At 44.1% G+C, this 22007-nt stretch overlaps 1 protein-coding gene across 5 annotated transcripts in view; it reads left to right on the top strand.

Moving 5' to 3' along the window:
* ETV6 (ETS variant transcription factor 6) overlaps positions 1 to 22007 on the top strand; it is a 253755-nt gene that overhangs the window by 177433 nt on the left and 54315 nt on the right. For all 5 annotated transcript variants that reach the window (XM_032253655.1, XM_032253656.1, XM_032253658.1 and 2 more), the window contains one exon: positions 17174 to 17338. In XM_032253655.1, coding sequence (XP_032109546.1) covers positions 17174 to 17338 — 165 coding nt within the window. The remainder of the gene's footprint in view (positions 1 to 17173; positions 17339 to 22007) is intronic.

Consider the following 22007-nt stretch of genomic DNA (forward strand, 5'->3'; position numbering starts at 1 on the left):
GGAAGCTGGGCTTGGCAACAGGCATGGAGGAATGGGAAAGATTTATTTCCCTTTGCCAAAGCTCAATAATTCAGCTGGAGCATTTCAAATCAATGCATTTCTTGCAGAGTTTCCAAGGGCTGCATTAAAAAAGCCATTTAAAAAAATTGTGAGTACATGACAGCATCCTCCGATGAGACAGACGTGTCAGGGATGAGTTGGGCCTTCCAAACAGGCAAGACTCAGTGGGAAAGGAGGCTGCCGCAAGCAGCAAAGTGAAGTTAGAGCTGATGGTAAGACCAGCCACACCTGTGGGGCTTCTGGTGTTAACACACCTCATTGGTTTTGTGGGGCTCTCTGAGATGAGCAGCTGGCTCGTTCCTCCTAAGGGCTTGAGTGGGGAAATCTGCGACCATAGCTCCATATTTCCTTGAAGCTGCAATTCGTCATTAAACTTGGGAAAGACTAACTTGGGGAGGTCTTCACCATGATCTAGGATTGCTGAGGTGTCTAGCTGACAGGCTGAGTCACTCAATTTTTTGTGAATTGTTAAAAATTTCATAGTTCTGACATCTAGATGTCTTGACTTTTGGTGATAGGAGATATGGAAAGAGAGTAAAAGACTGTGTCTTTGTTTTTGTTTATATCCACACTGGAGATTCCCTTTTTTTTTTTCCCCTTGAGATGGAGTCTGGCATTGTTGCCAGGATAGAGTGCAATGGCGTGATCTTGGCTCACTGTAACCTTCGCCACGTGGGTTCAAGCAATTCTCCTGCCTCAGCCTCCTGAGTAGCTGGAATTACGGGTGCCTGCCACCAGGCCTGGCTAATTTTTTGCATTTTTAGTAGAGACAGGGTTTCACTACGTTGGCCAGGCTGGTCTCAAACTCCTCACCTCGTGATCTGCTGCTTCGGCCTCCCAAGCTGCTAGGATTACAGACATGAGCCACTGCGCCCGGCTAGAAATGCCTTCTGCTTCGACGTTTTATCTTCTCCAGAATTGTTCCTTAGTTCTTTCAATGAGAGAAGCCATCCATTCCACGCTTGACTGCCAGTGTTTGGAGGCTCGTAGCCGTTTGAGTCTTCCTGTGTGTCCCTTCTGCAGGTCGTGTCTGTTTCTGGAGTACAGTGGTTCCTGCACTTTCAGCTGCAACCCCCTTTGGTGGGGCTTGAGACCCCTTAGATTAATTATCACATTTCTTTCACTTACTGCTACAAAACCCAGCAGCAATTCACTAGGAGAACCAGAAGACTGGAATTCTTTTTTATGAGATGCCAAAGGGGCTCTGTCTTTCCCAGCATGAAGTCTTTGGTGACGGAGCCTGGCAGGACCGCACAGGCCACAGTGTAATTCTCAGAACCCCCATGGAAGAGCAGAGCAACTCAATAGCAAAAGCAAAACCCAGTGATGAGACATCTGCAAGTCCCACCTTAATGGGACTTTTAGTAGCCTTTGGAACAGGGAAAACCCAAAAATAGCCACGAGGTGTTCACTAGAAAGCCTGGAGGTGGGAGAGGGTTTGCTCTACTATAGGAATTATAGTAGTGAATGCAGGTGGACTCGAGGAGGTGTGGATGTGGAATCCCCTGGTCCCTGTGAACTCTGCAACTAACCAGCCACTTTGGATGGCCAGCTTCCAGGATCGCTGTGGAGAAGCTGCTGGGAGTGAAACCACACTGAAAAGGATAGGGACAGCAGAGACTTCGATGCAAGGTCTCCCAAAGGAAACAGAACCAGGCAATTTTAGAAAGCAAGCCGCCATTTATTTGAATGCTGCATGAAAACAGTAGAAGAGAGGGCTTGCTAAGGCTGGAACCATGCCATTTCATAAAAATTCAGGAAAACTGTCTTCAGATGAAAATGAGCAATACCAAAGTAGGGAGTCAAATCCCATACAGAGTTTTCATAAGAAAAGAACAGAAGGGGCAGAATAGCGTCCCTAAAGAAAACATGCCAAAACAACATGACTTTAGAACAATTCAAAACCATCCCTACCTCCAAACCAGCTAAAAGATAAGAAGGAAAAGATAGGAAGCATGGGGCAAACACAGCGTAAACCAGAATTAGAAAAACCTCCAAATGAGATGACAGAACTCTGGAAAGAATTAAAAGGAAAAGAAAAATCTTTTCAGAAATGAAGAGAAACTAGTAAGAATAGAAGTTAAATCTATACAAACGGTGATTTAAAAAAAAAAAAACACAAAGTGGAAGCAGGAATTTTTTTTTTTTTTTGAGACAGAGTTTCACTCTTGTTACCCAGGCTGGAGTGCAATGGCGTGATCTCGGCTCACCGCAACCTCCGCCTCCTGGGTTCAGGCAATTCTCCTGCCTCAGCCTCCTGAGTAGCTGGGATTACAGGCATGCACCACCATGCCCAGCTAATGTTTTGTATTTTTAGTAGAGACGGGGTTTCACCATGTTGACCAGGACGGTCTTGATCTCTTGACCTCGTGATCCACCCGCCTCGGCCTCCCAAAGTGCTGGGATTACAGGCTTGAGCCACCGCTCCCGGCCCAGGAAATTTTTTAAAAAATGAAGAAACAAAGATTTTAAAAACAAGAGAAAGTGATAAATAACGAAGAAAGGCAAAGAAATTTCAACACGTGGATAATAGGAGTCTCCGGTGGGAAAAAAAACTGCAAAGCAAGCTGTTGTCTGCATTGCTCCAGTCTCTGCCCCTGGCTTCACATGGCCATCTCCTCTCCTCTACGTCTCTCATCTGTTTCTGTATAAGGACGCCTGTTACTGGATATGGGACCCACCTGCATCATCTTGAGATTCTTAACTTAATAACATCTCCAAAGAGCCTTTCTCAAATTACATCTCATTCACAGGTTCTAGGGATTAGGATGTGGACACTTCTATTTGGTGGCCAACATTCAGACCTCCCCAGTCACTGAGCTAGTAAGTGACAAAAACAGGATTTGAATTTCATTTTTCCTACTTTATTATAACATGGTTAAGAGAGATTTTAAACATTTCCATCAAGTTAGCAATTCTTGCCAATAAAAGTAGAAAGCATGCCTTAAAAAAATTTTTTTTTTTCTGCAACATCAGAAATTCCTGCTCATTTTATTTTGTTTAAGTCAGAGTCTCATTCTGTCACCGAGGCTGGAGTGCAGTGGTACAATCATAGCTCACTGTGACCCCTCCTGGGCGGAAGCAATTCTCCCACCTCAGTCTCCTGAGTGGCTGGGACTTCAGGCATGCACTACCACACATGGTAATTTATTTTGTTTTTCTTAGAGATAGGGGTCTTGCTATGTTGCCCAGGCTGGTCTCAAACTCCTGGCCTCAAGCAATCCTCTCACCTTGGCCTCCCAAAGTGCTGAGATTACAAGTGTGAGCCACAACACCTTGTGGCTTTTTACAAATGGTGGGATAGCAGGTGGCCAGCCTGCAGACCACGCAGAGACTTCGCCCTATCTCATGCTCTGCCCAGCCTCGGGAACATTTTTGCACTTTGTGAATTAGCATTGCTTGCTCCATCCATGATGAGCCACTCATGCTCTTCACAGGTTCTCCAGACTCCCATGTCAAAGTTGGAAAACAGACGTCAGCTTCTCTCCACAACTCAGAATATTTACGTTTACATTGTAACGCTCATACCTTTTCTAGCACAGAATGAAAAGCACCTTTGAAGAACCGAAAGCTATGAATGATGACGGGCAGAAGGGAGTGAGAGCTCCTACCTCTTGGCACCCTTACCATCCTGCCTCCAGGACCCCCGCCACCTACTTGGGTGTCTGCCCTTAAAACTCAAGGGTCACCTGACTCATTCCTCCCCACTCATTCATCTGACCGCCCACCAAAGCTAAGTGTGAACAGCCTCTATTGATTTATCATTTTCCCTTTGCCTGCTTCCTGTTGTACAGAGATCGTCATGCCTTCATCCAAGTGAATGAATAATGTAAAATCCCAGGTGGAGTGACAGAACCAAGGAGAAAGGTGTTCTGCAGCAAGGGGTGGGAGCGGGGCCCTCGCAGTGTGAGCTTTGGAGTCACAGAGGATCCCAGGGACAAAGCATGAGACATCCAGTTACATATCTGTCACCCTGGAAGGGGAGATGGGGTTCGGTTTGTGTTGTCATTTAGTTTTCCTGACTCTAAGTGAACGTCTTAAGCCAAGGGATTGGTAACCTTTACAACTCTAATACTGGGGAATATATTAATAGCTGGTGACAAAAAAGATTACAGCTTTTTTATGGATAGGTCTATAAAAGCCATTTCCCTATGAATGTCCTCAGAAGGAATAAGGGGAGGAGATAGAATAGAGAGAAGTCTGTCACACACACACACACACACACACACACACACGCGTGCGCGCGCGCAACACAATTATCTTTAAATAGAAGTTGCTTCTCCAAGTTTGTTTTTTTTGTTTGTTTCATGAGGCGTCAGCAACGCTGTTAAAATGATTTCATCCTGCCTGTGTGTCACAGCAGTCTGCCCCGCGTAATGCTGAATCAGCAGCAGCCCACACAGCCTTTGGTGGAGAGTGGATTCAACACCCAAAGGCAACCAACGGGGCCTTTGGAAGCACTCTCCAAAGAACCAGGAAAGAGGACAAGGAAGAAGCGGGTACAGTTGAATTCTCTTTAAAAGACGACATTTACCAGAAAAGCCGTGCTTAAGAGGTGTTGTAGGTCAGATCTGCCTTTGGGGCCCTACGTGTATTTTCTAAGGTCTGTTCATGTAAAAGATCAACACTTCTTTCACGCTCCCTTCTCCCGGCCCCCACCCCCGCCCCCACACCTCCTGTCCGCCTCCTGGGATTCAGTGATTATCGGGACTGTCTCCATCCTGAGAAGAGGCTTTTTAAAATTTCGCAGAATAGAGACACCCGAGAGGGATGGGAACAGGCGCAGCTGAGCCACACAAAGCCAAGCCCCCTCCTCGTGAGTGACGGGCAGATCAGGTCCCTGTCCAGAATGAGAATGAGTTTTACTCTTGTTACACTTTGCAAAGGAATGTTCTTCAGACTGTGCCGGGCACCAAAGTTGGTCTGCGTGTGGCTTAAAGAGCAAGAGGGGAAAGAATTTTCATCCTTCGTTACTCAGACACCCTTAGGAGAGTATCTGTGTTCTGCGAATCACGCAAATCCTGCGGGATCTTTCTGTCCTCTGTACCCCATCCATTTCCACTGAGGATTGCAAACACTCTTGCACCAACTAGCAGTTTCGATTTCTCAGTAAATCTGTTTGAGGAACGTTTCAACTCTTAATATCTATTTTCCTACTTTTTTTTTTCTTCTTAAACTCAGGCTTCTTTGTGGTCATACGTGTCAGTAAATTTGATGATAAAAATCTCTTGCTCTGCGATATAGGAAATGCTGCTTAATGGCTCTTTGCTTTAGAAATTCACCCTTCTATAGCATCTCTCCTTGCATAGCCGAGTTACCTCATTGTACATAAATTAAGGTAATTTGCAGTGATTGACCTTAACTACTATGAAGAAAAACTTTCAATATGTTAGCAATCATGTCTATAATACCTGAAGAAGGGACATTCCCTATTTAAGGTCAGATATGTGCATTTCAAATAAGGAAATGACAGCCCAAACATTTCATTGTCCCCCCCACTTTTATATGAGAAGAGGGTACCCTTCCTAACTCTCTTTTCTGTTTTTCTCCCTAAAATATCAGGAGAGAGATGTATTTCTCTTCTCAAGCCTTATTTGGTTTTCGCATCTTATCACAGGTACATATTGTGAGTCATTTGCATACACGAGACTGAAAAAAATATGAAATGGGGCCAGGCACAGTGGCTCACGCCTGTAATCCCAGCACTTTGGGAGGCCAAGGCGGGCAGATCATGAGGTCAGGAGATCGAGACCATTCTGGCTAACACAGTGAAACCCCATCTCTACTAAAAATACAAAAAATTAGCTGGGTGTGGTGGCACATGCCTGTAGTCCCAGCTACTGGGGAGACTGAGGCAGGAGAATCACTTGAAACCAGGAGGCGGAGGTTGTGAGCCAAGATCGCACCACTGCACTACAGCCTGGGTGACAGAGTAAGAAGCAAGACTCCATTTAAAAAAAAAAAAAAAAAAGTGTTAAACAGATTTTCCGGGGAGCATGGATAAACTTGACGTACTCCATAAACTTTGAAATCCCAGGCAAATATTTGTGTGCACGTGCCTGTGCATTTTGAAGGGGAGGTTATGAATTCTTGCTGAATTCTCAGAGAATCCCCTGCCTTCCTCCTAAAGCTGACAAGTACTGCTCTAATCTCTCCTCCACTCCTTTATCCCTGTTTCCTCCCCTTTAATTAAAATGCTGATGTTTAGGTTGCCATACATTGTTTGCATTAATTTAGATTTTTAAAATACTGCGTTGCATGACTTATTTATCTTAATCACTGAAACTTTTTAAAGGCACCCCTTAAATTTTGCACCTGAGGTGAATGTCTTCCTTGCCTCAGCCGAGCCTGGGGCCTGAGTGGGCCCCTCCTTCAGCCTTCTTTCCTCCAGTCTCTCCCTGATCCAGGCTGTTCTCGACAGCCCCAGCCTGCACACTGACAATCCAGTCCCCTCCTCAAAGCACTGTACTGGGCTTCATAGCTCCTGCCAGCGCTGTCGCACACCTTCCAAGAATGCTTGCTCCAGCTTCTGAGGCTCCAGGGAGCTGCTGAAAGTATTTTGGTCTTCTGGAGACATGGGAGAAAGTACAAATCATATGCTATCCAGTCCTTGTCCTACCCAGCCCCCTAAAGGGCATTGAGCAGTTGCTGTGTACCAGGTGCTGTGCAGTGTCTCTGTAGGGATCATCTCATTTCATGCTCACATTTGCCCTAGGAGGTAAGTACTATTCTGGACTCTATTTTACCGCTGGGGAAACAGGTTCAGACACCCGGTGCTAGTAAGTGGTGCGGCCAGTATTTTAACTCAGGACAGTCTCACTCGAAAACCCAAGGTCTGATCTAAAATGCTGCAGGCCTCTCACCACATTGGGCTTGCTGCCCAGAAGCAAAAAATGAGAAGGAATCTTCTAAGCCATGTTTGTGAGGCTGAGTGGCAAGCTCTGCGTCGGTTTTGCCGTCAACAGGTTTTCCGCTGAAAACCCCTTTGTAGCTAAACCTAGGTAAAAGTCAGAAAAATCCACAAATTGAAGTTGATAAGAAAAAAAAGTATTCGAGGTAATTAACTCTGACTTTGGATCTAAACATGAACATATAGTGTTCTCGTTCTTGGACTTCTGGCTGAAAGACATGAATATAACCTTCCAACCTCTACTTGGAAACTTCGTGCTGAGATACAGGCTAACCTTGAGGACAGAAATAGGAAATGTTTTGGAACTTCTGATTCCCTAGTGACAGAATTTGTTTGCAGAAAGCAGCTTTGGTCAAATAGCAGCACATCTAAGGTTAGAGGCAGACCCAGAGGAGAGAGATGTGGAGCTTATCAGAATACATCCAAGGCTGGCCTGAGGGTTTTGAGCAGACTTGCAGAGAGCAGGCTGGTGTGGAAGGGAAAGGAGGCAAAAAAGGTTCCAGGAAAGTGCCTCTGGGAAGCAGCTTGAAGGGCTCTGAGGACACTTAGTTTTCTTTTGAAGGGCAGAGTACACAGGGAAGAATTCTAAGTAAACCCTGCTCTTGACAAGCAGAAATCAGAAGGTGCTTTGTGGGTACAGAGCAGAGTTTGGGATCTGCAGCTAGACCAGGCCTGCCATGAGAAGTTGAGTTTATGGTTTACTATTCCTCATTCTCTTACAGGTTTACTGTACATTTTAGAGTGCAAGGGGCTTTTACACCCATTATTTCCTGTAACTGGATAATACAAAAAGCCTGGAACCAGAGTTTTAGTACGAGGCTCATTGTGACCTTGGGAAAGTCCCTCGATCTCTCTGAGCTTCAGTTTCTTCTGAAAATATAGTTGTACCAGCTCTAGCTCCCTCGCAGAATAGACGATGGCATGGCATGGGTGTGGAAGCATCTGGGAATGTCTTGAATTGCACAGATCTGAGTGTCCTGACCATCAAAGCCAAAGCTGGATTAAGTGATAAGGAGAGGGGTGCCAATCACAGACTGCACAGCTGGCCCAGAGGTGGACTGCCTCGGAATGAAATCACTGGCCGTACAGTCTGGCGTTACCTGGGGATTGTGGTGTGCCAGGCACCATGTGCAAATCACAGCAAGGCACCGTATTCACCTCCATGCATGGACATTTTAACTCTTAACACATGTACCTAACAATTTACAATCTTATCTCCTAGAAGGTGGAAGATGCATTGAGGAGCATTGCTAATTTGGACTCAAATCTGACAAATGAGGAATTGTCTAGAAAAGTAGAAATGATAGGAAAGGGTGAGAATAAAAACATGATCTTAGGACTAGGGAAGAGAAATGAGGGACGTGAACAGATGTGTTTTCTTGACCTAAAGAAGGCAAATGTTTTAAATTTAGGGAAAAGTACCTATGATCTCATGATCTAGATGCTGAGACACAACTCAGAGTCATTTGGACTGCTCTTGAAAATGAAATCCTGCTTATCAACTGCACATGACCCTCATTTGAATAAGAAGGAAGGGAGACAAGTAAAGAAACTGATAAGGCGATATTGTGGATATTCTCTGATGAACTCAATTTTTAAATAGTTTATTTAGGCCAGGCACGGTGGCTCATGCCTGTAATCCCAGCACTTTGGGAGGCCGAGGTGGGCAGATCACCTGAGGTCAGGAGTTCGAGACCAGCCTGGCCAACATGGTGAAACCCCGTCTCTACTAAAAGTACAAAAATTAGCCAAGTATGGCAGTGGGCACCTGTAATCTCAGTTACTTGGGAGGCTGAGACAGGAGAATTGCTTGAACCCAGGAGGCGAAGGTTGCAGTGAGCCGATATCACGCCACTGCACTCCAGCCTGGGTGACAGATAAGACTCTGTCACAAAAAAAAAAAAAAAAAAGTTTGTTTGTTTGTTTGTTTTGAGACGGAGTCTCATCTGTCACCCAGGCTGGAGTGCAGTGGCATGATCTCAGCTCACTGTAGCCTCTGCCCCTGGGGTTCAAGCACTTATCCTGCCTCAGCCTCCCGAGTAGCTGGGATTACAGGTGCCCACCACCATGCCTGGCAAATTTTTGTATTTTAGTAGAAATGAGGTTTCACCATGTTGGCCAGACAGATCTCAAACTCCTGACCTCAACTAATCTACCCACCTCAGCCTCCCAAAGTGTTGGGATAACAGGTGTGAGCCACCGCGCCCGGGCCTTAAATAGTTTTTTTAATATAAAAGTAACACATGCTTAATAGAATTGAGGGAGAAAAAAGGAAAACGAGACAGGGATATCACCTACAATTCTACTGAGCATCAATTGCTTTGAATATTTTTATGTTTTATTTTTCTTTGCATTGAGATTATTATATATGTGTATACTATTTTTCAAAACAAATACATACTCGTCATCATATTATGATACTGTCTGCATTAATTTTCTATTACGGATGTTGTCGGTAACTATTCCTTCACTATTCCCTTATTGCTGTTTCTAGTTTTTCATTATTAAAGATAACTGCAATAGACATCTTTGTGCATAGAAGATCCTTCCACATACTAAGTTATTTCTTTAAGGTAGATTCTGAGAAGTTAACATTTACAGGGCTCTTAAAATATCACTAAGTTGTTTGCCAGAGAGACGATGCCAATTTATCTTCTCACTGTTTTGTGAGTACCAGTCTAATGAGCTCCGATTTTTAAAAAGACGTATATAATGGATGAAAAAGCAACTTAATGAAAAGAAACATATAAAGGAGAGTTTCTTAGCTCCAGAATTTTAAAACTTAAGTGAGCTGAAAACCATGGAATATGCTTAAGAAAACAATAAGTGTGGGCAGCAGTATAAGAATAACCATGATGTCAGCCGGGCGCGGTGGCTCAAGCCTGTAATCCCAGCACTTTGGGAGGCCGAGGCGGGTGGATCACGAGGTCAAGAGATCGAGACCATCCTGGTCAACATGGTGAAACCCCGTCTCTACTAAAAATGCAAAAAATTAGCTGGGCATGGTGGCGCGTGCCTGTAATCCCAGCTACTCAGGAGGCTGAGGCAGGAGAATTGCCTGAACCCGGGAGGCGGAGGTTGCGGTGAGCCGAGATCGCGCCATTGCACTCCAGCCTGGGTAACAAGAGCGAAACTCCGTCCAAAAAAAAAACAACAACAACAACAAAAAAGAATAACCATGATGTCAGCTTGCTGATAGGGTTGGATGGCGTAACATCAGCAAATGGCAAAGAAACCAAAACCCTTCAACTCCTTTCTCTCTTTCCTCTTTTCCCTCTCTTCCATGAAGGAGAATGATTGTCAGACTGAAACAGGTAGCGCAAACATTGACAGAAGGGAATTGAAGCCCGAGATGGGTGAATTTGATTGTAAAAGCAAACTAAGTTGTTCTAAATAAATGCAAGGCTCTTGGCCAGGACAAATGACATCCCAGGGTTGAGAACTCAGAGGGGTGAAAGATAAGCCACTGGCAGTGATCCTTCAGGGTTGTGGGAAATGGAAACCGTACTAAAAGAACATGAACTGTTGTTAACCTGATTTTAGGAAGAGAAGCTGAGGAAAATGTGTGTACCGAATGAAACAGCTAACCTGATAGAACTTCCAGATGAAATTCAGGACAGATTTTCAGACATGTATGTTATGAGTGGAAGACGGTACCACTTTGGAGCCAGCTCCTCATCCTCTCTCCCCATCCCCTTTAATAAGGTTGCTCTAAGTGTTGTAGTTGCTGTATTTCAGGATATTAGGAAGGCATTTCATTGAATTTCTGTTGGTGCTTTCATGGATGAGCTTGGAAAATATCCAAAAACCAGTGTACTTGGATGGATTGATAATTGAACAACTCTTCCCAAAAGGAGTCAATAACTTGATCAGTATCCATCCAAAAGGAGGTGACTGGTATGTCACCAGGGTACTCCCATCTCAGCCCTTTATGAACTGCACTTTGTCAGTAACCTGTGGAGGTGACAGATGCTTAGCAAAGCTGCAGATGACGTGAAATTACAGAGTATAGATGGTAGAAATAGACGGAAAGCTGGAGAGACTGAAGCAGGCTGGGATGATGGTTAAAAATAAGATAAAATTTAATATCAATTAATATACATTCTTACAGTTGGGTTCCAAGTGCTAGCTATATATGTGCACGTCAAGTGAGATTATAAAAGCAATTATAACAACAGTACAAAAGCAATGGCTAATGTTTATTAAGTGATTGCTGTATGCCAGATGTTGGCCTGTGTGTTTCATATCGTCATCATTTGTGTAATTTTACTCTACACTAGTTTTACCTCACCTGAAAGTTTTCTAAGCACATTATCTGTGATTCAGTGATATTTAATTCACAGGTTAAAGTTGTCCTCACTTTTCAGTTGTAGCCAGCAAGACACAGAGAGGTTAAGTAACCTGTACAAGGTCACACAGCTGGGAAATAGAGGTTCCATGCTCGTGTTCAGTGCCTGCATGCTTAACTACTGTGAAACTTTTTTATTTTTCAATTCAGTCATAAATTTAATTTGGCGTCCTGCCAAAACACCAAATAAGCTTAAGAGAGTTAGGTAGTTTTTAATGTGGAGTTGGAGCCAGACCACCTGGGTTCAAATGTAGGCTCTTTTATTTCCTGGCTGGGTGACTTGGCCAAGTCATTCAACTTCCCTGTGTTCTAGTTTTCTCTTTAGTAAATGGGGATTGTTCCTGTCTTACGGGATTGTTGCTGGGATTAAATGAGTTACATATGCAAAGCATTTAGAATGACTCCTGGCACATAGCAAGCACTTGCTTACAAATAAGTGCTTTGCTGTGATTAGGCTACACAAAAAGCACCATGGTGAGGTGTTAAGAGTTGAGACTGTAGAGCTAGACTGCCTGGATCTCAGTCTTGGCACCACCGCTTCCATCTCTATGCGCTACAGTTTTCTCATCTGTAAAACAAGAATAATGATTATCACAGTGATCAGATTCAGGGTGAATGTTTAATAATTGCTGGCTGTTATTATCAATAGAAGTCTATGTCCAGGGAAAGAAAATGCTAGTCATGTTCCTACTGCTGCGTTTAGGAATGGAAACCCTATCAGATCTCTGGAGGAGACAGGCAGGTTGGTGAGGGTCTACAAACTGCAGTGGAGGAGTTATCTTTGGATCAATTAAGGATGTTTCATCTGGAAGCCAAATGACTAGGCAAGGACATTGTAACTGTCCTGACTGTGTTGAGGGTTACAAAATTGATGTGTGTCATTGAATCAATTTATGAGACAACATAGGATGTTAGGAAAAGTCGGGGAATCAGGGGCAGGTTGATCCTGAGTCAGTCTCTGAACTTCCAGGCTTCAACTTTCATCTTTCACATGTTATGATTCTGTCTTCCAGCCCATAGTATCTAGAGCAAATTCCTGTTTACACAGAACATTTGGATAAAGAATGGTTTTGCCGAATGGCTACTATAGCAAAAAAGCTTGAACTGAGTGTTGCTCAAACAACAAAATCACCTAATGACTCTAAGCGCTGTGTTTCTATTAAACTGAAATGAGAATGCAACTGACTTTGCTGGGCTTTTGTGAGAATTATGTGAGGTAATATGTATGAAAGCACCTTATCAACTCGGAAGGACTACCCAGATGCAAGCAGTTATACTGATTATTGCCATAGCTAGGATATAACTTTTCCAAGAATTAGAATATAATGAAACACTCTTAAGCATTAATCTGTCTTCCATGATTCAGAAGATCCTTCAGGAAGTTACAAAATCTCAGGGTCATGGCCGTGGGCATGGAGTAATTCTGTAGAAAAAGATCTTGGCTATTTGTATTCTTTGGTTTTTAGGATTCAGATTAAATAGGAGCATATTGACCACATTAAGCCCTGAAGGGAATAGAGATCACATAATCTAAGCCCCTTATTTTGCAGATGAAGTCACTGAGACAAAGAGAAGTGAGTGACCTGCCCAGAATCAAATGTTAATTCATGGCAGATCTGAATAAAGTCCGGATGAAACATCCTTAATTGGTCCAAAGATAACCTGAATAAAATCCAGGCTTCTCTCTCCCAACACGTTTTTCATCATTAGTTTAAGAATAACTCAAAGTCTGAAACTGGGGCCAAAATGTACTGATGAATATGGCTGCTGCCCTTAAAGCATGGAATTGAAGAAATATTAGAAGAAAGTTTAAGAGCCTGGGGGTGTCATTGAAGGATATGACACCATATACTTGACTTACTCAGGAGGGGGGAACAGTACAATGGAATTTTTAGCAACTTAATCACAGCAGTTTTGTACAATTTTGTACAAGATTCTTTTCAAATATTCTCTGAAACTAATTGGCATTAAAAACGCTGATCTTAGTAAATGGCCCTCAAGAGGCTTGATATGTGCCCGGGGAATAGTGTAATATAGGTGCAGAGTAGTGATCTCTCTCCCTCTCTCCTTTCCTTTTCCTAATCAGCATTAACATCTATAGACTTTGACTTTGTTGAGTTAAAGCTGCAAGAGATGGCCGTAAATAAAGCAAGTTAGGTATGTGCGACCTCATCCTGCTCATGCAGCTTCAGTTCCGTTTGCAGCTGTGAGCCGTGTAAGACTCTCAGGACCAAGCACCCCTGAGTGCCTGGGAGCAAGCAGCCTGTGAAGGGAGTGCTTCATTCCTGGATGCATTAAAAGCAAGAGTCCCACCTACACCTCCCTCCTCTTCCCATTTATGAATCGACTTCTCCAGGGATCTCTACAGAGTTTTGGGCTGTATTTTTAGTCTGTTGATAATTTGAGAAAGTCTCCAAGGACCTACGTCTTGGATGGGTAGGAGTCAGTTCACTCAGTCTTTCTTGAATCCCTAATTGATGTTCAAAACCAGTCTCAGTTTTGGATCTGGATGGGACATGCATGTGGAAGTACAGTGTGATGGCTAAGAGCACGATTCTGGAACCAGATTGCCTGGGTTCAGATCTCAGCTTCTCTTATTACTAGGATCGTGTCACCTTGGGCAAATCCCTTAAATGCACTGGGCCTCAGTTTCCTAACCTGAATCCCTATCTCATAGGATTCTGTGAGAGTGCAGTTGAATGAGCTAATATCTATTAATGTAAGGTGCTTAGAGCAGTACTAGGTACATAGTAGTGCTTAGTAAATGACTATTAAGTAAATTAAGTCAGCCTGATCAGAATTGCCTCGAGGTGCAAAGCTCTATTCCATTTAGACACTGTAACACACAAGGCCTTAAGGGCCTAGGTTTAAGGGAAAGGGGCTTTTACCCCCCTCAATTCTATACCACAACCTTTTTTTTTCTATTGAATTAGAAAGGAAATAGCAGTGGGACTTGACTTTGAACACCAAAGTTTATCAAGCCTCTTTCCAGCTCAGTGAACATTCCACCTACTTCTCTCTTTATGCTAAAGAAAGAGCAGCGCCGCTGATAAATTTATTGAGTGGCCTCGAGCAGGTAGCTTGCTCTGTCAGGATCACTTGTGTGTGACTGCTGGGATCGCTGCAGCCTCCCCTGTAACTTGCTGGGGGTCCCTGTTGTACACAAGCCCAGGGCACTCGAGTCGGTTCCTGGTGAGGGGGTTTCCACGCGGTGGCCCTGGTTGCTTCAGGGGCTGGGCTGTGGGAGAGATTAATGGGAAGTGAAAAGAGAAACTGTTGTGCTTAACCGGCAGAGCTGTTTGGAGTGTGACTCTTCTTGTATTTAGGGAAAAGATTACTCATGAGTATTTTCTTCCATAGAATATAAAGAACCTCAAATTACTACTTACATCCCCCACCCCCTTCTCACCCGCCTCCCTCCGTTGCAGCGTGTCCTCTGCAGAAACTTCAGCATTTTACTCTCATTTCCCCTCCCAAGCGGGATTCAGTTCTGTATTTGCTTTGGGGCCCATTTTTCCAATAAGCCACCCAGTGCTTTTTTCTGGTTCTGCCTGAGCATCTTCTGCTGTCTGGACCTCTCACCTCCAGGCCCCCTCCTAGGCCTGAGGGGCCAGACTCTCACATGTGCCTCTAATGGGAACTCCCCGTGTGAAGGAGAGGAAGGTCCATAATAAAAAATCGTGGTGTCATTCTTGTTCAAAGGTGACACCATTGACAGTAAGGAGTAAAGTTTAAGGTTTTTAACCAGTCTGAAAATTGAGATCTTGCTGAGTAACCCTCACTGCCGCCCCCCTCCCCCCCACCCCGTGATTCCAGATACGTGTTTTCAAGGTAATTGGAAAGAGTTGGCACTTCCCATATCCATGGACTGTTTTTGACAGGCATCGCTTTCTGGCCAGTCAGGAGTCAAAAACAAAACCTTCCATGGCCGTATTTTCTTCTGAAGATCATAAAGCAGTAACACACCATAAATTACTATTTGAAATTCTAAGTTGTTTCCATGTGAAAAAAAAATTATCCTAAAACTTAAACACCAAGAAAAACAACTCTTAAATGCTCATCTCTAATGATTCCAGTGCCCAGTAGTTATTTTTTGGTGTACTACAGAAAAGGCGTTTTGGTTTTGAGGGGGCTTCCACAGGGTTAGAGGAAGCCAACTACCATTCCTCAAAACTGAACTTCTCGAAGGAGCCGTTTGGAAGGCAGTCATGCCCAGAGGCCCTGGACGGCCTCCAGGGCATTTGAGCCGTTCGTTCCCCACCTCAGCAGGGAGGAAGAGCAGCCCCATTTAGCAAACCAGATCGTTCTTTGGCATGCCTAGTTTAGAATGAAAGGTGATTTTTCCAGGATCAAACCGGGGGACATGTTTATAACACACTTGTGAAGTGTTCTTAGCAAGTTTAAGTAACTTATGAGATGGAAGCTCCTCTTAGCAACACTGATTCCGTTGCTCTATTGGAGCTATTTGAACTACTGATTCGCACCATGTGATTACAGAGAATGAAGATGCATTGAACATCTAGCTTCTTCTGACCCAACAATTCTTACATTTGGTCTCATGACTCCTTTTGATTCTTAAAAAGTATTGGAGCCCCCAAAGAGCTTTTACATATATGGTTTATAACTGCCTGTAGTTATATTATTTTATAAATTAAAACTGGGTATTTAAAAATATTTATGAATTTATGGAAAAATAGCAAGCCAGCTCTGTATTAATGTAAATATATATTTTAAAATATATTTTCCCAAACCAAAAGTAATTCGTGAGAAGAGTAGCACTGTTACATATTTTTGAAAGTGTCTTTGAAGTCTGGCTTAATGGAAGATGGCTGGACTCTGATCTCTGTTTCTGCATTCATTCTGTTGCAAGATCACATGTCATATGCCTTCTAGAACATTCTACGTATAGAAAGATTGAGCACGAAAAAGGCAAATAATCTCTTAATATTGTTATGAAAAGACCTTTTACTTTATAGGCACCCTACAAAGGTATTTGGAACTCTAATGAGTCCACAGATCACATTTTGAGAACCACTGTTCTAACTGATCAAAGACTTCCCACAGCAGCAAAATAAAAATATAGACTCACAGTCTGGCTCCCACAGAGCCAACTTGAGCCACTCTCTCAGCCTCTGCTCCATACCGCCCTCATGCCCACTTGGGTCCTACACAGAGTTCAAGTACTACCGCATCAGGAAGTTCTGATGTCAATGAGTAGAATAAAAGGCAGAAGACCTTTTATCCTTACCTTGCCCTCTTATTCTCAGAGCCAGCCTGATGGTTTCCCAGAGGCTGAATGAATTGCTCTTCCTGGAAGAAGTTTCAGGGAACATTTCATTATTTGGCAACTCTGGAAGGTCAAGCCCAGCTCTGGAACATTCTTCTTCAGAAGGACGCTGGGCTGCAATCAGATGAGCTTTGAATCTGAGGACCCTCCAACCACACTGATACCTGTCATAGTTCTGAGCCCCCCTGGGTGCCTTGGGTACCCTGGAACGGCCCCTGGAACTGGGCAAGGAAGGGCAGGTCTCTGAGACCTACCATCCCTTAAACACATAAAAAAGAATCTTTTTGTCATTTTGCCTCTAAATAAAAAGTTCCTCTGACAGCACACCCCAGAGTAGGGTTTGGTGCACAAACTGCTCCCTGGACCCCTCTTCGGGGCTGCTTCTGGGCTTGGAGAAGCCCCCAGTGGGGCGGCTCAAACAAGGACTGGAGCCGGGGGGGACTCAGAGTTGAACACGAGGACTCTTGAGACATGGAAATTCATTTCGTTAACAATTCAGAGATCTTCTCCCTTTATTCCAGCTGTCTAACAAGACCTTTCTCTTTCTGCCTTGCGCTCTCTCCAACAGGCTTGCAGCCAATTTACTGGAGCAGGGATGACGTAGCCCAGTGGCTCAAGTGGGCTGAAAATGAGTTTTCTTTACGGCCAATTGACAGTAACACGTTTGAAATGAATGGGAAAGCTCTCCTGCTGCTGACCAAAGAGGACTTTCGCTATCGATCTCCTCATTCAGGTGAGAGTCTGGACTCTTGACATATGTTCAACTTGGAAAGTCTATTAGGCAGTGGTTGGTCTTTACCCACCCCTCACCCGGCACAAGAAATCCTCACAGTGGGTCATTACAAGGAAGGGATGATGATGGAAGGAAGGAAGGATGTTGAAGGAAGATCATGCGGGCATGAGCCAGTTTGAGGGAAGAAGAGGAAGAGTTTACAGACCAAGGGGGAAGCTTTTAAGCTTAGGAGCAGAACCCAATTTAGTCTTACGGACACTGGAACTTAAGGCTGTGACTGTTCCACTAAGGAGAACAAGAAGCTTGGCCATCCATGGTGGCTCACACCTGTAATCCCAGCACTTTGGGAGGCCCAGGAGGATGAATTGCTTGAGTTGAGGAGTTTGAGGTTAGCCTGGGCAATGTGGCGAAACCTCATCTCTACAAAAATTTTAAAAATTAGCTGGGCGTGGTTTCACATGCCTGTAGTCCCAGCTACTCAGGAGGCTGAGGTGGGAGGATTGCTTGAGCTGAGGGGGCGGAGGTTGCAGTGAGCTGAGATCGCACCACTGCACTCCAGCCTGGGTGACCGAGCTAGAACGTGTCTCAGAAAAAGAAAAAAAAAAATGCCATTCTGACCCTTTGACTCTTTAAAAGAGATACCTAAGAGTGAGTGCAGGCTGTGAACTGTTCAACCGAAAACAGAGAGAGGAAGGAGAAGGAGGTAGAAAGGCTATAAAGGAAAGTAGAAATGAGGGAACTGCAGATAAAGACTGGGAAATGGCGAGATCCTAGCAGCCAAGGCCAGTTTAGAAAGGCTTCAAGTGATTTCCCTTTGACGAAGGACTCGTTTGAGGTAATGCATCTTATAGCCTGTAGAAATCCTAAAAAATACAAGTGGAGGTTTCCTCGGGCTCATCTGACTTAGAAAGCTTGTCGAATTAAGGGCACCTAAGACCACGTTAGAAGATTTCAGTTCAGTAACAAGCATCTCCACCCGCAAAGTGTGTTACTCGTGTGGATAAGGCTTCAAAGATTTGTCCCCTTTTCATTTCCCAAACCCTGTGGATATTTAGAAGGTACCTGTCTGGGAACTACATATGTCAACGGGGAGCTATGGTCTCAGGTTTATGCCTCTTGCGGGGTTAGTTACTGAAGTACCCAAGGCCTGCATTTTACCGAATCCCATCGCAGACTTCGAATCTGTTGTAACTTGACAAAGGGCGAGGATCCTGCTGAAGGTCTTGGCATAGTCCCTAACTCAGTTCAACCTTTATTTACTCCTGGAGGCCTGCCAGAAGTTAATAAACCAACCGTCATGAGGAAATGTCCCTCATTACAGGAGATGAGATAAAGCCCCAGCACCCGTATCTCCCCGTTCTTCCCAGTTGCCACAGACCGTTTCTATGAAGAAATACAAAAGAGGAAGTTTCCTCCAAAGTCGAGATGTTATTGAAACTTGAAAGTTTATATCTCCAAAAACAAGTAATTTAGAAGGGACTCAAACATACCTGAAACCTTTAGTCTCAGGTCATCTTTATGTAATCTCGTAATAGGAAAACTATAAAACGGCCGGGGGCCGTGGTTCATGCCTATGATCCCAGCACTTTGGGAGGCCGAGGCAGATGGATTATCTGAGGTCAGGAGTTCGAGACCAACCTGGTGAAACCCCATCTCTACTAAAAATACAAAAGAATTAGCTGGGCATGGTGGCATGTGCCAGTAATCCCAGCTACTCAGGTGGCAGAGGCAAGAGAATTGCTTGAACTAGGAGTTGGAGATTGCAGTGAGCCAAGATGGCACCACTGCACTCCAGCCTGAGTGACAGAGTGAGACTCTGTCTCAAAAAAAAAAGAAAAAAGAGAGAAAGCTATAAAACAACCACATAAGTAAATCAAACTATCCTAAATAGTTCCTTTGAATTTATTACAAAATACTTTCCTTTTCTATTCCAGTGGAAACTCAGACATATTATACTCAAAGAGGCAACACTGTATACCTGGAGGAAAAATCCCCATCTCTTTAGTGTTCCAATGAAACCATTTGTGTAAAGCAAAGAAAGGAAAATACAGTGGTGGGTTTTGACTTGATTTGAATTGCACCTTGGGCAAGCTCTTCTCCCCAAGGTCCAATTCAAATTTCCTCTTCATCCTATCTCAGGTGCTCTTTTTCAAAGCTAGTTTATTTTCCTCCACAGGGACCTCTCAGCATTATTTATGTAACTGGGTTCTCTCTGCTCAAAGCTATGAACAAAGATTCGTGAAAGTCTGTCTGCAGTTCCATGCCACTTTGTCAAGTCTTTGTTGGGTAGGCCATGTGGAAGATGGTGCTGGTCTCAAGGAAGTTACCGTTCAGTTAGAGGCAGGATTGCATTGACCTAAAGGCCAAAGAAGGATGGAGGAGGGAGAGAGCAGAGTAGGATGGGTCTCGGGAGAGAAGGAATGGAGTTAGTCTGGACTATGAAGAATGGGTGAGATTGGGCAGGCAGAGGGTAACTGGAACAGCATCACCAAGTATGTTTGGGTGATGGTGAGAAAGCCCACCTGATGAGTAGAAGAGGCAGAAAAGGCAAAAAGGCCTGATGAGCCTGATGCACTAGAACGGATGTGAGGTGCTATAAATCACAGGGGGCGGCAGCAGAAATTCATTCCATGAGTGTTCACCAAGCAACACCATGCCAGTGGTACACAGGGACAGGCTAAGGGAGTTGAGGGATCAGAGGGGCCATTTCTAGCTGGATTGTCAAACAGACCTCATAGACATGGTAATGGAGCCTGACTTTGAAAACTTTGAAAGGTAAACATGAAGGAGCTGAGGAAGCGTGTTAAGGAGATGTAGGCCAGGGTACATGGAAGAGGAATTCAGAGACAAGGCTGCATGTGCTAGACCCTCCCTTTGAAACATGGTGGAACATCACTCGCCATGCCTTTCCACGCTTGTCTGATGGCCTCCTCACCGTGACTCCCATACCTACTTCCCTAATTCTATTCCACCTTCCTTTCTCTCATCTTGTGTGTGACACACACACACACACACACACACACACACACACACACACACACACACACACACAGTTATACATGACTGTTTGCTACTCTGGATCTCTGCTTTGTAGAATGTTCAATGTGGGCAGTGATTGTGTTCTGTTAAGCTGCCGAGTCTCCAGTACCTAACACCAGGGCATGGCATCCAGGTGGCACTCAATAAATGCAGGTTGAACGATGACCCAATTTGAGAGTACCCAGGTTAAGAAGTTTGGATTTTATCTTGCAGGTAATTGGAAACCACTGGAAAGTTTTGATCAGGAAAATATGATTGGAGCTCTCTTTTTGCCGCAGACATTTGCCATCAGTGCGTAGGGTAGATTCATTAAATCTATAGCTTACTCAAAGCAGGAAAGCTAGTTAGAGTGGTGTTGCTGTGATCCTAATGGGAGGCAATGAAGCCCAGAACCAGATCAGTGACATCAAAATAAGAGTCAGGCACAAAGGGCTAGCTAAAATGGGGAGCTGACTTGGAAGCAGTGGTAAGAGTTCCTTTTTGAGCAAATGGTGCCGGGACATTCAAGAAGACTTGTCCTGTTCTGCAGCTGGAAATCTAAAACAAGAGGCAGGCTAGAGCTGGAATAATAGATGTGAGCATCATACATCATCTCCATTATATAGAATTTTATGAGCTGGAGATAAAGATAAATTTATACTGAAGGTAATTTAATTAAGGCATCCGCTAGAAAGCCGTGTACAGAATTTCAAGGTGATGCCTCCCAGCAGAGCCTACAGGAAAGCTTATCACAGAACGCAAAAGTATTGTCAGTGGGTTTAAAAGACAGAACTAAGAAGGAGTTAGGAAGACCCATCTCATGAAGGGGCCGCTGCTCAGCAAGAGGAGGAAGGCTGTGGGCATTCTCCTTAGGTAGGGGCAAGATCTAGATTGAAAATCCTTTGTGTTTCCCAGATGTAACATTTGCCACTGTTTCTTCTGACATGGGCTTTCTGCTTTAGCAGTTTAGTGTAGTGGAAGTCCTCAGGCCGGGGTTCTACACCTGGCCCTTCACAAATCACATCACTTCACTTGGCCTTATTTTCCTCATCCATAAAATGTGGTTCTCACCATATGGATCCTAAGCTCCCTTCAATTCTTAACACTTCAGCCCGACTTCAACACTGAAACAGTGTTAAGTTTCTAGCAAACTGTGTAGCCTCCCACCCTACAGGCAGTGAATAAATACTCTGATCTCCTTCAACCTATATACCTTGTAAAGTTTATACTTCACCGAATTTTTTCCCATTGCCTTTCCATGAATCTTTTTTGCTGCATAAGGAAAAGCAGCGGTAGTCCTCACTAGTCATGGCGCTGCTGGAATAAAACAGAAGTATCTGGCTGCCTCATCACCATGAACTGATGTTGAAATCTTCCACCTGGCCTGTGTTTCCTGCCTGGCCTCACCTAAAAGTTTGCTCTCTGTATATGGAAACAACATTCCTTAACACAACTCCTCTCCAGTGTAGAGAGGAGAGCACTGGACTCAATGAGTTATAATTACCTGAAATACAATCATACCTAGTCCAAATACAGTAGACTCCCCGAATGCCATATTCTTTGACCGGCTTAACAAATTACACTTACCACATCTACTTCCAGGACAAGAATCCTCCATTTTCAGCCCCTAGGATAAAGCAGGGAACATTTG

This window comes from Sapajus apella, unplaced genomic scaffold (assembly GCF_009761245.1).
Source record: "Sapajus apella isolate SASKATOON/1434 unplaced genomic scaffold, GSC_monkey_1.0 scaffold84, whole genome shotgun sequence".
Taxonomy (NCBI): Eukaryota; Metazoa; Chordata; class Mammalia; order Primates; family Cebidae; genus Sapajus; species Sapajus apella.